Genomic DNA, 19,308 nt, shown 5'->3' with positions numbered 1-19,308 from the left:
TATTGGCAGAATTATTGCTACTGGTTACTAAACAATTCATAGTGGCTTTGGGTTAATTCCTCATAGATACTGGATAATTCCTACTAAGTACTGAACAATTCATAGTGGCTATGGGTTAAGTCCTTACGAATATTGGATAGTTCCTACAAGTTACTGAACAATTTATAGTGGTCAGTGATTAATTCACAGAAAATACTAAATAAATGAAAAATATATAAACACTTCATAGTGGTTATAGATTAATTAATAATAGCTACTGAACAATTCATATTAGTTTCTGAACAATTCACAGTGGTTAGAGAATAACCGGCAGTAATTACAGAACTAAATGGTTTAAGGTTTATCAGTAAGGGAGGTTTATTTATAGAATGTATTTGTTATTCAAAGGCAAACGTCTTTGCATAAATAAAGGCAGAATAAAAACAGCAGAACAGTGTAAACTAATAACGGAATAACAAGAGCGGGGCTTATTATTTTTACTCTTATTAAAAGCAATAAGCATCCATGTGTGATTTTGAGTGTACTGGTGTTAAAGTGCAGGAATTTCAATCCAGCCATGGTTTACTGATTACTGTTTGTGGTAAACAATAAAGAAAGTAAAAATAATAACAACAGATGATGTGCTTGGATTGTTTGTGCAGATGCAGTTAGAGTTTACTAAGCCGCTGTCTAATGCTGGATTCCTCTCAGCACACACAGCCACTGTATCGGAAGAGTCTCTCTAGAGATTAGAAGGCAGTGGTGTGAATGAGTGAGCTTGTGGAAGTTCAGCAGGAAGCTTAACAGAGCCTGACAGACACTGATGATTAGGTGATCAGGCACTGCTTCACTTCAAAGGAAAACTAAAATAGTAAAAAAGCATGTCAAAACTGTAAACGTGTTTGTGTGTGTGTTGTTTTATGATGATGGCATGCTCTTATCTATTTATCTGGTTTATCTGATTTAAATTAGGTATTTGCTTTTAAACTGAAGGCAAACTGTACAAAACTGTTCTGGCTCAAAAGATTTGCCCGAATAAAGAAATTAAACAATGACGTGGATAGATATGATTTCAATCTAATTGGAAATCACTCACAAGTGCAGATTTTAATATGATGGGCTAGATCTGATTTAAATTAGATTTTTTCACAAATGTCGAATAAATTGGATTAGAAATCTAATATGAATAAGGTTTAAAACCATTTATAAATGTAGATTCAGTCAGGAAGTGAATTTGAAGCCGCTTTCTAATGTGCATCCAAACTGCATTTGAAACCACTAACAAGTGTGGATTTAATCTGATTCAAATGTCTAGTAGAGTTAACATTTAAACCTTCAAAAACTGTGAATTCAGTTCAGTAGGGAAGAAATGATTTGAATTAGATGTAAAGCCACTAGCAAATGTAAATTCAATCAACATTTAAACTATGTACAAGTGTGGATTTAATTAGATTTAATTTAATTGGATTACATTTTCTAATTATCTATTATCTATTATCTAATTGAAACTAGATTGAAGGTCACTTAGACATGTGGATTCAATCTGTATTCCACTTTCAAATGTGAACTTATCCCAGAATCTTGGACATGACTCAGACTGCAGAAACCTTTTTGTTTTAGCTGTTTTGAACAGAACATTCAAACATATGTGAACCACTGAGGCAGAAATCAAGAATGAAAAGTGTAATGTGAATGCAGCCAGATAGTGTGTGTGTGTGTGTGTGTGTGTGTGTGTGTGTGTATCAGAGAGGTGAAGGCTTCTCTATGGGGGAGGTGTGTACACCCCCAGTGGGGTTTATAATGAAATCTGCTCCCCTGGAGTTTAACCCTGACCTGCACTGTTTAACCCCGTTGTGTCCTGTAGAGACCCACAGAGTTTATTTACACAGCAGGAGAACACAGACACTGACCAATTACTGCTGTACAGAAACCTGACCAAGGGACGAGAGACAGGGGCACGAGGGAGGAGAGAGACAGAGAGAGAGAGTGAAGGAGAGAAAGAGAGAGAAATATATTTATAGATGTAATTAAACTTTTTTTCAGGCTTGTATACAGCCTTATGATTGGATGCATTGCTGGAATCTGTAATTTAGGCTTATATACACTCATTTGATTGGATTCATTGTTCATTTCTGCATATCAACAAATGTTAAAATTATTCCCCCCATTGGAATTGCAACAAATGCATTTATTAAGTATTTTAGTTGTTATTTGATGTATAGATTGTAAGTATGTGGCTTTGTTTCATGTGCAAAATGCTCAGATGAAGTTTTATAAGCCAATTTATAACCTTGTTTTTTTTGCCATAGACGTACATAGCTAACATAGCTAAAATCTGAAAGTGTGATTCAGGCTTGTTTACAGGCTTGTTTGGTTGGATGTATTGCTCATTTCTGCATAGCAACTGTTTTTAAACTAATGTCTCCCATTGGAATGAATTGAATTGAGCAACCTTTTAAAAAAGACTACTGAACTAGACTAGTTCTACAACAGAACTATTATTACATAGTTACTTAATTAAATGTTGTTTATATTACACTGCTCAAAAAAATAAAGGGAACACTCAAATAACACAATATAACTCCAATTTCACTTCTGTGAAATTAAGTTGTCCACTTAGGAAGCAACACTGATTGACAATCAATTTCACCTGCTGTTGTGCAAATGGAATAGACAACAGGTGGAAATTATTGGCAATTAGCAAGACACACTCAATAAAGGAGTGGTTCTGCAGGTGGGGACCACAGACCACTTCTCAGAACCTATGCTGTCTGGCTGATGTTTTGGTCAGTTTTGAATGTTGGTGGTGCTTTCACACTCGTGGTAGCATGAGACTGACTCTACAACCCACACAAGTGGCTCAGGTAGTGCAGCTCATCCAGGATGGCACATCAATGCGAGCTGTGGCAAGAAGGTTTGCTGTGTCTGTCAGCGTAGTGTCCAGAGGCTGGAGGCGCTACCAGGGGACAGGCCAGTACACCAGGAGACGTGGAGGAGGCCGTAGGAGGGCAACAACCCAGCAGCAGGACCGCTACCTCCGCCTTTGTGCAAGAAGGAACAGGAGGAGCACTGCCAGAGCCCTGCAAAATGACCTCCAGCAGGCCACAAATGTGCATGTGTCTGCACAAACGGTTAGAAACCGACTCCATGAGGATGGTATGAGGGCCCGACGTCCACAGATGGGGGTTGTGCTCACAGCCCAACACCGTGCAGGACGCTTGGCATTTGCCAGAGAACACCAGGATTGGCAAATTCGCCACTGGCACCTTGTGCTCTTCACAGATGAAAGCAGGTTCACACTGAGCACATGACAGACGTGACAGAGTCTGGAGACGCCGTGGAGAGCGGTCTGCAGCCTGCAACATCCTTCAGCATGACCGGTTTGGCAGTGGGTCAGTAATGGTGTGGGGTGGCATTTCTTTGGAGGGCCGCACAGCCCTCCATGTGCTCACCAGAGGTAGCCTGACTGCCATTAGGTACCGAGATGAGATCCTCAGACCCCTTGTGAGACCATATGCTGGTGCGGTTGGCCCTGGGTTCCTCCTAATGCAGGACAATGCTAGACCTCATGTGGCTGGAGTGTGTCAGCAGTTCCTGCAAGATGAAGGCATTGAAGCTATGGACTGGCCCGCCCGTTCCCCAGACCTGAATCCGATTGAGCACATCTGGGACATCATGTCTCGCTCCATCCACCAACGTCACGTTGCACCACAGACTGTCCAGGAGTTGGCGGATGCTTTAGTCCAGGTCTGGGAGGAGATCCCTCAGGAGACCATCCGCCACCTCATCAGGAGCATGCCCAGGCGTTGTAGGGAGGTCATACAGGCACGTGTAGGCCACACACAATACTGAGCCTCATTTTGACTTGTTTTAAGGACATTACATTAAAGTTGGATCAGCATGTAGTGTGTTTTTTCACTTTAATTTTGTGTGTGGCTCCAAATCCAGGCCTCCATTGGTTAATAAATTTGATTTCCATTGATGATTTTTGTGTGATTTTGTTGTCAGCACATTCAACTTTGTACAGAACAAAGTATTCAATGAGAATATTTCATTCATTCAGATCTAGGATGTGTTATTTGAGTGTTCCCTTTATTTTTTTGAGCAGTGTAGATTTATATACAGTACTGACCAAAGTTTTCCCACATAAGAATGGACTGAATGCAAATGTCTACAAACTCTTTTCATGTCACTATAATACAGATACACTAGAAACACCCAACCAAGCACATAAACCATCCACCAATTAGCAAGAGCTTTGCAGTTACTGTATCTGTTACTCAGAGTTTCTAAAGCCCTAAGCAGAGTAAACATGTGATAGACCCCACACGTTACAGCAGATTCAACTGATTACTCCACTGCTAACGGTTACTGTGAGCTGTGTGGGCCGGGCATCAGTCCATTCACTCAGAGCGTGGAGGGTACATGATGTAAATAAAGTCCTGATCAGATCGCACTCTTCGCTCTGTAGATTCTCAATTGAGTTTAACAGCCCTCGTTCTATAGCTCCCGCTGCTAAACCATGTCAGCAACAAGCACAAATCAATCCGGCTAGTTCTCAGCTGAGCAAACTCAGCAGCAGCAGAGCTTTCCACCGACCCTTTTACATTTAGTACTGCTATGACTACACTATTTGTATGCAAGAAAAATAATGCACAATAAAAAAGCCAACACATGCATTTATTATATTATTTATATTTATTTAAAATTATTGTTTTTTTGTAGGGATGCAGCAAAACTATTTGGTTGAAAATGGCAAAAAAATAATGGTGATGCAATTAGAACGCTACCAGCATGAAGAGGGCACACTTTGTAAACACAGCTAACATGTCATCTGTGTGAGGCCATTTTTAATGTCAGAGAATTACCCAGAAATGGCTGTTTTATTAGAAAATGGATGAAAACTGAGTATGTTCAGTGTTCGGCATTTGGTATTCTGCCATTGGCCTAATATTTAATTTTGTTTAGTATTCAGCCCAACATTTTTTTTACTTTATTTAATGCATCCCTACGTTACTTCTGGATAGTGTTCATGCAATTATTATGTTCTCTGGATAAGTTGTGAGAAAGGGATGATGGCATGATTTAGGTTTTAGCCTAGCACCTGTTTACTTGCTCACTGACTTCCTGAAACCACAGCTTGGTTGGCCACTTTCATGTGCCGAGCTGTCATACTTCAACTATGTCAAGATAAATGCAGTTTTACATTCTAGGACGCCTTTGAATATAGGTAAAAGTGGCAATCTGCGGGGACCAAGCACTTTTCAGCAAGTAGGCTCCACTGTGCAATTATTGTTACGTAAAAATTATACAAGTGGCAATCTACGAGGACCAAGCTCAATTTTACAGTATTTTTTTTAGAATCATGCAAGTGGCAACCTAAGGGAACCAAGCATGTTTTAGCAGTTGTTTGATTTGGTGTCATTCTTCAGTCTGTTTTTCCATAGTTACTTAAATAATCAATAATTCTCATGTTTGTTTATAGTCTGAAATTACATATTTATTAAATTAAGTCTGTTTTTTTGTGCATATTGCAGCTGTTTAATGGTTAAAAACAGAACAGAGCTGAAGTTTAAAAATGTGCAGGTACTGATTTAAATAACAGATTAACACTTAATAACTTACTTTTCATTAACATGAATGTGATATATTTGAAGTCTAGTCATACCAAGTGAATTTCTCAGCAAGTAAATGTAGTAAATGAAGCAAAATGTAAAATGCATAAATCTCAGAATTTCTGTGTAGAAAGCAGCATGCTCCTTTAGCTTAGAGTGGGAGTAAAGTAAAGAAGGGAAACTGCAGCAGAGATGAGGGGATGGGAGTGGGGGCCTAGATGTGGCGGTAATGCGTCTGAATTTTTTATGCAGTGAAAACCGCTGATGTTACCATCCTGAGTGGGGTTTCATTTGGAGTTATAAAGAGGACAACATATTTATCCTCTAAGCAGAGCAAAATCTCTCTCTCACACATACACACTTACATGGAAAACCACAAACTTGGCTACATAAAACTCAACTGAGCCTGCAGTGGCAGCGACAGGCCCAGCGAAGTAAAATAACCAATAAACAAGACAGGAGTAAACAACAGCAGAGCTCCTCCTGATGCAAATGTGATTTGCTAAGAGGCAGCCAGTGTTCAACTGTGCATGAAAAAACAGTGACAGAAAAGCTCCAAACACAAATATTTATATGTGGAAGGGCCACTTCATTAGAAATAGCTCCACCTCACTGGTGTATGATTACTTCAGTGGTCCGTTTCTGACCTAAGATCCCCTCATGTGTGTGTGTGTGTTATTCTGTATTTGTTGTAATATGTATATATTATGTGTGTGTGTGTGTGCGTGCATGTTGTTAACTTACAGGCTGATCAGCGCGGTTGATGCCGGTGAGGAAGAGCGTTTCAGCGATGAAGAGCGATACGCAGAGGTTTTTGTGGATGGTGTTGCGGTCACTCTGCAGGCCGCGGAAGAAGCAGAAGGTGAAGATGCAGATGAGCAGACACACCAGGGAGAGTAATATCCCCACCCACGTGATCACGTCCAGCAGGAGGTCATGCACAGGGTCAGCGTTCTGTTACAGAAAAAGAGAGAGAGAGAGAGAGAGAGAGAGAGGGATGAGTAACATGAATCACTGTATCTGAATAAAACCTCAGCTTCAAATAGACGTGGCTGTTTTTGAAGGGATTACGAACATATTTTTTTGTGTGAGGCTTAAAATATTAAAATTTCAAAAAAGCATGAAGAATTTCATTTATTTCTTTGGCAGCTATTATGCATCTTATTTAGCTTCTGGACACACGTTTAGGTCAGTAGATATGAAACACTTTCCAAACTGTGAAATAAACACTTTCTAAAAGCCAAAACTGAACATTTTCTGAATTAAACAGAAACTTTCCAAATTGTGAAAATCTGAAAGAAACTTTTCAAAACACCAAACAAAAACTTTCTAAATTGCAAAAACCAGAAAAGAAAACTTTTCAAATTGTGAGCAACTAACAAACTTTCCAAAATTAATATAGGATACTTTTAGGACTGTAAAAAGGAAACTTTCAAAAATGTTTTGAACTATGAAAAGTCACTTTTCAAAAGACACAAGACTTTCTTCTATTAAATAAACAGAACCTTTCTGGAACTTAAAATTAAAGAATAATCAGAAAACGTATTTTCAAAATACACAAAAAAATCCAAAACACAAAACAAAAACTTTCTGAATCATAAAACAAAAATTGAAACAAACCTGTCATTGGAAATGTACTTTAGCCTAAACTGACTAACACTGATTTCCTGATGTAAGCTACATTTTTATCAGTCATTTATCCTGCCCATTTAACTAATCAAATCTAAATAACGCTCTAGATTTACACTGGTTTACCCTGTACATTGCTGTATGGCTGCTGCCAACTGTAGCGGATGTTGGTCTCCCTCCACTCCCACACTTAGAGTCAGAGTAACCCTTGAGAATATCATTATACTGAATGAGCTGAAGAAACCTGAGCACCTGAGACACAGCTCAGTGATAATACAGACAGTATTGCCGAGTTTCTGGAAATCTGAATCGTATTGAACAATTTCAGGAAATTGCACAGTTCCAAGTGCTCTAAGATGAACTGCGCAGTGAAAAATCCATCTGTGGGTCATTATTCACGAGCAGATCTACAAACAGACCTATGAAGCCTGAACTCAGCCCCGGGGCTGATGAGTTACAGAGCCTAATAACAGTCAGTATGAATGGCCTCCTGTAGCACTTCACTGAGGCGGCAGTCTTTTGCTGAATGCACTGTTCTACAGTATGGAGGCCATAATAGTCCATTACAGTGATCAATTTACTACCATGTTTCTTTTCTCACCACTTTTAAGAGGTTTAGATTCAACCTGGCGAGAGATCTAAACTTTTTTAAGAGAGTTTATATTTGTCTGGTCTGTTTGTAGCTAACATGGCTAATCTAGAAGAACTCTTCTGAAATCAACGTAACATACTACATTTGCTCCTCAATACAAAATAACAGATTTATTCAAACTATTCTCATTTTCCATGAGTTATCTACCAGATGCAGATAAGATGCAGATTAGGTTTATATTTATATTTATATATATATATTTAAATAAAAGGACTGAATAATTTATCAAACAAACAATAATAATTTATTTTATAGTCCTTTAAATAAAAGTATGCAATAGTGAAAAAAAATCACAAAATTAATGAAAACAATTGGAGCAATACCAATAACGTTAGCTCACTAACCTCATAATTATATAAAACTGTAAAAATCCTCTACCCCCCACTGCCACACACCGCTTCACTAAAAAACTAAACCCTAGCATGAGCAGCATTCACTTCCATCTCCATCCAAAACAAGCGGATGATTCTCAGTTAGCATTAGCATAAAACACAAACAAGAGCTCAGATTTGTATGAATTATTTAAACTAGCATTTTGTTTTCTGTGAGCTTTCTGCTCTCTGCTACTCCCTCAACATTCCTCAGACTGTAGGATTAGCTTTTGTAGCTTTATAAAACCTGACAACTACAGACAGAGACACAGAGGCGATGATTTATTAAAGCAGCTCTTAGATTCAGTGGGCAGCAGCACGCGCTCTGATTTCCCCCCAGACTCGCGCTCTGGGTCCCTACGGAGGCCGCTCACTGAGGGAACGAGTGAATGACTGATATCAGGACGCATCCCGCAAAGCTTAGGGGACTGAACGGTGTCTCTTGGTGATTTCAGTCTAACACCGCTCATGAATATTAACGAGGGGAAGAGAAACGATAGAACACAGCTAATTCAGCTCACGTGTGTCTGTTCATTTTATAAGACAAAAATATATACTACCCTGGAGAGACAAAAAATACTTCTCTCTCATAATAATAATAAAATAATAATAATTTATTTTAAAACTGAAAATAGCATTTTTTGTTGTTTTATTTTGTTTATGGTTCTTGTGGTTGGAATTAGGCTTGGGTGACCATATGCGTTTTACGAAAAGAGGACACTGAAGACACAGACATGTGCTGTGATCTGGACGTTCTGGCGGGGGATTCAAGTAGATAAGATGTAGAACTGTGGCAGTTTGTATGTTGGAGAGAGTTCAATATCTAAAAAATGATGCAAAAATGCAACTATATTATTAACCATTAATGTTAATTAATGTTAATATTTACTCAAAGAGTCTTGGGACAGCACTGTGCAAACTGATGATGAGTAAAACGATGTGTTACCTTAGGGGAGGTGTCACCTTGTGACCGAGGTTAAACACTAGCCAGAGTGCTAGTGTAATGGCAGTAAGAACGGATTGGAGTGGGTAACAATATGATGGGATGGGCATTCCATTTCTAAAATTGTGTGGACATTTAACATTCCTCGATCCGATGCATCAGGTATACATCATAGTAGGCATTACCATCCTCAGTGGACAGTGAGTACACTGGGTGGTAATGATCATGACCAGTGGCATGATCTGTCTAGAATGGTCCTAGAATGTGTTCAGGCAAGTGACTCTGGCACATCCTGTAGCTCTTTCTTGTTCCATGATTTCTGGCATGTCTGAGTGTATGTGTGACCGAGAGAAAAGATATAAGACTATTTCAAATGAGCTGCAGTCTTAGAGTGAACTATTTTTATATTTTTTTAAAGGATGCTGTTGTTTTTGTCATGACACACATTTATCCTCCAGCCTCAGGAGACACAGCATATAAGACTCGGTGTGTGTGTGTGTGTGTGTGTGTGTGTGTGTGTGTCTGAAAAAAAGTACTCAGATAAGATAAATTCCTCTCCCAGGTCCACTTGGCCTAGTGCTGTATATCTCCTCTCCTCCTAAACCCTAAAACATGTGTGTGTGTGTGTGTGTGTGTGTGTGTTGTGGAACACGCAAAGCTGTAAGTAAATCAAGCATTACGCCTACTCAGCCAAACTTACTTGGAGGGCAGTGCTCTTCGACTCTATAGAAACTTGTGCATCTATATTCCACACACACACACACACACACACACACACACACAAACGTGTTGCAATGTAAACATATAGATCTGAATGTGGTGGAAAGGCCCTTTAGTAGGGTGTTGAATCAGTCAGACTGTGTGTGTGTGTGTGTGTGTGTGTGTGTGTGTGTAGAATGCCTACAGGGGTTCAACCTGCTACTGGGGAAACTAATGAAGAAATACAGCTCTCTCTTTCTTACTCTCTGTCTCTTTTTCCTTCAATCACTTTCTTTTTCTCTCTCTTCTTCTCTTTCAGTCATGCTCTATTATGCTCTATAGATATCCGTTATTTCTTATTCGTTATCAACTCTCTCTTTTCATCTCTTTCACTCTCCATATTTTCTCTCACTTTCTCCCTTCCTCTCTCCATCCTCCATCTCTAGCTGATCTCTTTTTCTATCTCTTTTTGTCTCTATCTGGCTTTTCTATTGTCCCTCCCTTCACCCTTTTCGCTATATTTGTATGCTTTTCCTTTTAAGCTTCTATTTTCTCCATCTCTCACTTTCTTTTTAATCCTCTCATACTATACTTCCATCTGCCGTCCACTCCCTATATTTCTTTCTCTCCACATAATCTTCTATAACATAACCTTCTATACTTCTTTCTCTCTGTCATTCTCTGTCATCTTTTTCTCTTGCTCTCTCTCTCTCTTGCATTTTTTAAATCTCTCACTTTCTATCTCTTTATCCTCTTGCTCGCTCTATCTTCACTCCACTTTCCTTTTTAGTCTCTTTTTCTCTACTTTTTTTTCTCTCTCTCTCTCTCTCTCTCTCTCTCTCTCTCTCTCTCTCTCAGACACACACACACTTAGCATTATTGTGTCTCACTCTCACTCTCACACTCTCACTCAATTTTATCCTTGGTCAGGCTAAGTTGGCGATCTACATTAGTCGCAGGAACAAAGTGGCTCAAGCAGCTGACACCGACGCAGTAACAATCCTCTCTAGACTTGTCAGATCCAGGGTTTTAATTGATTTTAATTATTACAAATGTATGTCGGATCTTATAACTTTTACGGCAGTGTGGTGTTGTGGTGAGGCTGTGTGCTCAGTTTTAGATGATGAGCTCTGCTTTGCACCTCAGTTTTAAACTGCGAGGAATGATTTACGGTTATTTATTTATTTATTTATTTATTTATTTACCCATATGCTGTTGTGATCCTCTGTTTTTAAAATGATTATTTTAACGGCCGAGATGGCCTCTCTCTCTCTCTCTCTCTCTCTCTCTCTCTCTCTCTCTCTCTCTCTCTCTCAGACACACACACACTTAGCATTATTGTGTTTTAATGATGCTGCACAGTCTATACCACCCCAACACACATATATGTACTCCTCTCCAAGCTTGACAAAGAGCTCTGCAGAGCTCTATTAATCACAGCAGCCCTTCATCACAGCATTTATGTGCGTGTGTTTGTGTGTGTGTGTGTACGTGGGTGTGTAGGTATACTCTTTGCAGCAGCATCATTACTGCATTATTCATTCAACCTCTATTCACATTCTCCCATTTAGATAATCACTCTGAGAGATACGTGCAGGCCACTACTACTACTACTACTACACACACACACAAACACACACACACACACACACACACACACACACACACACACACACACACACACACACACACACACACATACACACACAATATAAAACCCATCGATGATGACTTCACTCATTTCTACACAACTGTTTCCCAATCTCCCTTCATCCCTGAGAATTCTGCAACTGTGCCTTTAAGACTGATATGTAAATGACATGTAAATGAGCTCCGTTCTGATTGCCTCCTGGAGAGCCTCCTTCTAAAAGCAGTCTGGGCTGAAAGTATAGGACACAGAGCTGACTTCCAAACAAGTGGAAAACACGACCTTCAGAACTTAAGCAGCTTCTTTCTGATATATATATATATATATATATATATATTTAGTATCTTTGGAAGCTTGACTCAACTCCTGAACATCCCATCATTCACACCAATTTCCCAACCCGGGTTTCATAACATCACATTAACACCTCATTATGAATGGCAGCCCATCACCTTAAACTTAACCCCAGCAAAACAGCCTTATGTTAACCCTGTCCACAAGTGAAGTTCATCATTAATACAAAGCTTATTTTTATATGAAATGAATGCTGTGTGGGGGGCTCCGAGTGGTCCAGAGGTCTAAGCACTGCTACTATGATCAGGAGCTCGTCGGTTCGAATCCTGTACATGTAGCTTGCCATCGGTTACCGACCGGCGATGCTCTCTCTGGTTGATTAGATGATGCTCTCTCCCCACAGCACTCCAAAAGGGTGATATTAATCAGCACCAGGCATCTGTGAGCTGATGTATCAGAACCGAGTGGTTGCGCTTTCCTCCGAGCGCGCTGTGATACCACTCAGTAATGCTGCATCAGCAGCAGTTCAAAAAGAGCCAGTGGCTAAACTGGGGAGAAAATGGGCAAAAAAAAATTGGAACAAAATTATTAATAGAAATGAATGCAGTGTGCTCTAGTTTAAAGAGGTAAAGGACCGTCTAGACTCTTAACAGCAACAAGTTTAAAGTACACTTCTATGATGGAAGAATTAAAAGAGACACGTGCATTGAGATCTTAGCTTAAGATGCCTTTAGAAAAGACCAGGCACAGCTATTGAACTGGCCTGACTGGAGTCCTGACCTCTCCTCAGAATGTGTGGAGGATTTTGAAACAAAAAATGTCGAACAGTCCATTTACATGTATACTATGTAAAAACTGGCTAGCTGTAGTTAACATAGCTTTATAAACACATTCAGCAGTTGAGTTTTATGAATGAAATTTTTAAAATCCCTTGATTTAACTCCACGGTCACGCTCCACATGTACAGGTGTTATGTTGCTGTGGTCAGTCTGGGGACCAAAACCAATAATAGTCTGTGTATGTGTGTGTGTTCAGTATGTGGTGTGTGAGTAAGGGAGCATGGGGTTTGCCCTTGTGCTGATTGGACAATGTCACATTCAGTCTGAGTTACCACTGAGCCTTTAATGATGTAATCAGTTCAACACAGTCAGAGGGTCCTCAGCAATCACTTCTCACACACACACACACACACACACACACACACACACACACACAGAGACACAGGTGTCCATAAAGACACACAGATACTCATGAATAGAAAGAAATCACAAACACATACACAAAACGCACAAACTTACACTTTATACACATACATACACACACAAGTGTACACACGAAGAATAACTGCTGTGACTCAGCAAATCAATGGGCAAATGAAGATACCCCCGCCCCCCACACAAACACACACAAAAGCACCCACATACTAATCTTCCTATCTGTATCAACCTATCACCCCAGAATCAATGCTCTGCTGCCCCAATGTGGTTCAGTAAACAGTAAACAAATTCCAATCTATACTACTGCTCACACGTGCACACACACAAACACACACACACCTTATCCTAAAAGCACAGTAACTGGGTCAATTTTTCTGTATTAACTGTGTAATTACTGGGGCTGTTAACGTTAGAGCGTTAACGCACGCTATTAATTTAGAATCAGTAACGCGTTAATATTTTTTTTTTTAACACAATTAAGGCACCAAGTTTGATCTGTTGTCTGGCTGAACGATTGAATAGCACGCTCTGAACTTCCAGCTGAGACCCGGTCAGAGAGCTGTCTCTCTCTGTCTTTCTCTTTCTGTCTCTCTCTGCCTCTTTCCCACACACAAGCGCACGCACAAACACAGACCCGTGCTTTCCTGCCCTGCTCCTCATCCCTCAGATTTAATCATCAATTTAAGTTTGAATTCAGAAATCCTCACAACCAAGCTGAGACATTTACAATCCAATTTATCATTCATTCTTTTTTCCAGCACCCTACATTGACTTTATCTCCCCTCAAACATACAAGTACATACTATATTTTTGATTGACACCACTCTACATATAATTGTAGAAAAACAAATGCAATTAATCGAAGTTAATCACAGAATTTTGTTGTGATTAATCAGAAAAATAATAATGATCCCTGCAACACCACAGTAACTAGTGGTTAAATATGTATGGTTACAGTAGAACAGGTAATGTGAAAATAGCTGTATGTAATGGATACATGTGTATCAACATCAATCTTAAGTCGTCAATAATTACATGGATTAATTCATTAATTATTGTGTAATTGCTCATTCCTTATTTACAAGAGACACTTAAAATAAAGTGAGACCAATGCATTAAAGCATAAAGACACACTGACACAACAAATCACTTAGGGCAAAGTGCAAGAACGCACACACAGACAGACACACACACACACACACACACACATACACACACTGTGCCTCACAGACAAGTTTAAAGTGAATGAGGTGTTGCCATGGCAGCAGTGTGTTCTGATTGATTGATGAGGGGCTCCACATTTTCTATTTGAAAACACGGACGAGTCTTAGTTACAACTCTCTTTCTTTCTCTATCTCTCTCTGTCTCTCTTTCATTTTATCTGTCTGTCTTTGTTCATACCCCTCAAATTACTCATTTATCTATCTCTGTTGCTCATCACTTCTGCTCATCTTTCTGCATTTAGACAGACAGACAGGGAGACAGAGACAGGCAGATACACAGTACATACTTACAGAAAAAACAAACAGTGAGATACACAGAAACAGACAGACAGAAAATGTGGTCAGGCAGTCAGACTCAGACTAATGTCAGACAGACAGAAAGAGTCAGTTATATACAGAGAAAGATAGAGAAAGACAGAAAATAGACAAAAGGGTCAAACAGACAAAATAGACTGACTGACAGAGAGACACATACCAAAACAAGCCCACAGACAGAAACAGCAAGAAACAGTCAGTCAGACACAATCAGACAGACTGACATACAGAGACACTCAGACAGGCAGATGAAAACAAAGAGAGACAGCCAGACAAATAGAAAGCATCGATACAGACATAGAGTTAGACCAGCAGACAGTAACAGACACAGTACCAGTCTGACAAGCAGAGACAGTCGGAAAGAAAAAACACACAGAAAGACAGACAGTCACAGTCAGACAGACACAGTTAAACACTGTTATCCTCAGACAGAAATACTTGGACAATCAGACAGACTGACATACAGTCAGACACACAAAAAAACTAATTCAGGCAAGCACATAAAATCAGACATAAAAAGTCAGACAGACAGAGAGACAGACAGGCAAAAATGGCCTAGAAAATCTGTTTAGTCTGTCTTAGACCCCAGTGAGTTATTCATTCAGACAGACAGACAGACATACAGACAGAAAGACAGACATACAGAAAGACAGACAGACAGACAGTAAATAATAGACATAGTCTTAAAATGGAATCTCAGTCTAAGATGTTGCAGTTATTACTGCTGCTCTAGTCCTTAATAAACCCCTTCAAATTCAACTCTCTCTCTCTCTCTCTTTCTCTCTCTCTCTGGCATCAGTGTCACAAATAACGACATTACGCGCTGCAGTAATTAACGAGCGAACAACGTTACAAATTACAAACAAACTCATTAATAAAGAGAATAATGGAAATCAGAGCACAATGATAATATTCATATTAACAACAGTGAGTTTAAAATGCATCAAAACTGCACAAGTAACGCTTTTTGATTGACGGCTGAACTCATTTGCTGTCTCTAACGCTACAGCTGCGTTAGCTTACAGATATCGCTGCTCGAGCAGCCGACTTCCTCTCCTCCTCTTCCCAAATATATCAGACTTATTTCCTTCATTTGAATATTGCAGAAACACAGGGGAGATGTTACAATTTTAACGGGCTGAATTCCTAACGGTGCGCTATTTAGGACATCTTCCACTCAGGAAGAGGCGTTACACTCCACTTTCACTCCGCACTTCGTCCTCTCCGAGAGGCCGGTCTCAGCGGCCAGGCAGGGATGATCAAGTCCGGACACGGTCAGCTGACTTTTCTACAGTTTTCTAACACTAAAAAAACAGCTCTGTAAAGGTGCCCTAGAACAGAAAAGCTGTATTTTATCTTGGCATAGTTAAATAATGAGAATGTGGTCCACGGAAGTGACATGCACTGTATGAACAACAGTTAGAGGACACAACTCTAAATCATTAAATTGTGTTACATTCAGTCCCACTGCCAAAGCGAGATCAAGCACCTAGATTGCAAGATTGCAATCTTTTTTTAATACATTTCATTTCAGTAAAATAAAAATAATAACAGCGTGTCCTCATACTTTTGTCCATATAGGGTTTGTTGTGTGTACAAAGTACAAAAGAAAGCTGGCCAGACAAACAGTGAGCATATTAGCATAACCAGTGTAGCAGCACACTGACCTACTTGGCACCACCATCTTATTCCATTATTCATAACAGCTCCAAATTTCACTCTCATACAGAAACTTAACGCTAATGGCCTGGGAGAATCTGACCATCAGATTATCAGTCATCAGAGAGTCTGTGGCTGACCACCACTCATTACCATAAACAGCAGCATTTTATTAAAAAAAAACAGCAAATAGCACAGCATCATCAGAATTTATCTTCACCATATTAGATCTTGACTGATACAGTGGTTAAAACAACACTGACTCCTTTGTTTAAAGGTATGGAAGTAATACAGGCAGAACTGGAGTATCTTAATATTTGAATTTTCTAGGCCAACATACCTTGAACTTTCACCCACTGGCCACTTTATTGGAAACACCTTGTACCTTGTACTTCTGCTCTGTGGCCATTTTAAAAAATGCCTATTATGCCCTCAAAATAATTTTGCTCAGATGACTTTGGGGTGAGGAGCATTATTAGACTGAGATAAGTGGGATGGCCATTTATTCACCAATTTGCCTTTGTTTGCAGTGGTATTGTGAAGAAGAAACTCAATCATCATTATTAATGAATACACAGGTTCTGTTTTGGATCTTTTGGCCTTCTGGTTTGAGTATGGAGGCCACAATGTACGTTCGACCATTTCTCTCTCAGGAAGCCACTCAGGTGATTTTGCAGTCTTTCTTCTCATCTCAAGACTTGACTACTGCAACTCTCTACTGGCTTGTCTTCCCCAGCAAGCCATCAAACCCCTGCAACTAATTCAGAATGCGGCAGCACGACTTGTCTTCAATCTTCCGAAGTTCGATCATGTGAGTCTTTGTTGCGTTTCCTCCGCTGGCTTCTTGTTGCTGCCCGCATCAAATTTAAAACCCTGACGCTGGCCTACAAAGCCAAAAACTGACCAGCTCCTTCATATATGGTGGAAAAAGGTCAAAGATAAATCTGTACCAAGAGCTTTTAGAGCTTTCAGTTCAGCTTGGCTCAAACCACCATCCCTCAAAACCCACAAAAAAACAAACATCCAGACTCTTCTCTGTGCTGGAGGACCAAGGTGGTCGGACAAACTCCCACTGTGCATCGAACAGCAGAGTCACTCACGGTCTTCAAACACCGACTGAAGAATCATCTTTTTTACATTCCCAACTACTGTTGTGTTGATCTGGGGAGAAATTGCATGTGACAGTCGGTAACTTATAAAGTATGTCAAGGACATGCTGCTTCTACGTGTGTTGTTTTTCATGGCAGTGTCTCCAACTGGCATTTGTTCAGCAGGATAATGCTCACCAACACTTAGCAAGGGTTTCCACCAGATTACAATACTTTCCTGGTCACCACATTCATCACCATTGAGCATTTATGGCACATGCTGGGACACCAGCTTCGCCAACCTGCGAACATACATGATCTACAAACCCAGCTGCAACAGCTGTGCTCTGCAGGATTCTGTACTCTGCCCTTCACCATACAGAGAGAGATCCCATTACAGCACTGATATCAGATGGTCAGCGTTAGTGCCAGTTGTGGGATTAGGGTGGACTTTTGCTCTTGTCCTCTCAGGTCAAACACACTGACCTCTGTGTGGTTGTACGGCAATGTGGAGAGGACATTTATTGAGTGCTCTCTCCTGTTCTTTCACAGCTGGACCTCAGGGAGAACCCACAGGTCTATGTCTTTGTAAAAGGCTAATCAAAACACCCATCACTCCTCCTCTACTCCTGTTCTATTATTTCTCCGTCCTCTCTCTCTCTTTTACGCTCTCTATCCCTCTGTGGAAATGCTTGGCAACGCAGTATGAGTCCCACCTCTCCCTTACCTCACCAGTGTGTCTTTGGTTTGGCCAAGTTCATGTCTTTGTTTCATGCCTCCATGTTCTTTGCTCTATCACTTTTTCTTGTTGTCTTTTTGTCATTCTCTTCCTGTCGTATTACAGAGGGGTTATCCCCCAACAGTGTTAAAAAAGGCACGGTCAACTCCAACACACACAAAGTGAAGGACAGACAGAGAGAGAGAGAAACACACAGACACAGATAGATAGATAGATAGATAGATAGATAGATAGATAGATAGATAGATAGATAGATAGATAGATAGATAGATAGATAGATAGATAGATAGATAGATAGATAGATAGATAGATAGATAGATAGCATACACAGACAGAGAAGGACAGATAGGCCTTCAGATGAAAAGAAAGACATACAGTCAGAGACTTAAAAGAAAAGTTAGCTAGATGGACACATACACAGACAGACAGACAGACATTCAGACAGATACAGCTCTGGAAAAAATTAAGAGACTATTTTTTTAGTTTCTGAATCAGTTTCTCTGATTTTGCTATTTATAGGTATCTGTTTAAGTAAAATTAACATTGATGTTTTATTCTATAAACTACGGACAACATTTCTCCCAAATTACAAATAAAAAATATTGTTATTTACAGGATGTATTTGCAGAAAATGAGAAATGACTGAAATAAAAAAAAAGATGCAGAGCTTTCAGACCTCAAATAATGCGAAGAAAAAAAGGTCATATTTATATATAGATTTATAAAACTAAGCAATGAAATATACAAAGTCAGAAAGATAGATATATAGGTTTACACATTAAAAAGACAGATCAACAGACAGGAATAGAGACACACAGATACATAAATATATAGAAAGACAGATAGAGGGAGGGACAAAAAAAGATGAAACTAAGCGATAGAAAGAAGATATAAAAAATGAACAAAAGAGTTGGAGAGAGAGGATAATAGAGAGTGAGAGAGAGAGCACTTAAGAATATGGAAATGGGACTTTGAGAATTAATGCACCTGGGAAGGTTTTTCTTTGATATCAAGCACATCTCTTCCTCTCTCTCTCTCTCTTTATCTCTCTCTCTCTCTCTCTCTCTCTCTCTCTCTCTCTCTCTCTCTTTATCTCTCTCTCTTTATCTCTCTCTCTCTCAGCAGCCAAACTGTCATTTTCTTGTACATTTAAACACCAGTCCCGGCCAAGCCGAATGCCTGACCTCTAATACAGGCAAAACAACAACCATCAAACAACATTTAGTGCACATCGATC

The 19,308-nt window shown here is 39.7% G+C and overlaps 1 protein-coding gene across 32 annotated transcripts in view; it reads right to left on the bottom strand.

Annotated features, from left to right (window-relative positions):
• LOC103047288 (adhesion G protein-coupled receptor L3) overlaps positions 1 to 19,308 on the bottom strand; it is a 365,140-nt gene that overhangs the window by 44,057 nt on the left and 301,775 nt on the right. For all 32 annotated transcript variants that reach the window (XM_049472032.1, XM_049472031.1, XM_049472044.1 and 29 more), the window contains one exon: positions 6,339 to 6,548. In XM_049472032.1, coding sequence (XP_049327989.1) covers positions 6,339 to 6,548 — 210 coding nt within the window. The remainder of the gene's footprint in view (positions 1 to 6,338; positions 6,549 to 19,308) is intronic.

Source organism: Astyanax mexicanus, chromosome 25 (assembly GCF_023375975.1).
Source record: "Astyanax mexicanus isolate ESR-SI-001 chromosome 25, AstMex3_surface, whole genome shotgun sequence".
Lineage (NCBI taxonomy): Eukaryota > Metazoa > Chordata > Actinopteri > Characiformes > Acestrorhamphidae > Astyanax > Astyanax mexicanus.
Note: the sequence above shows the minus strand (reverse complement) of the source record. Positions and strands in the feature narration are given on the sequence as shown.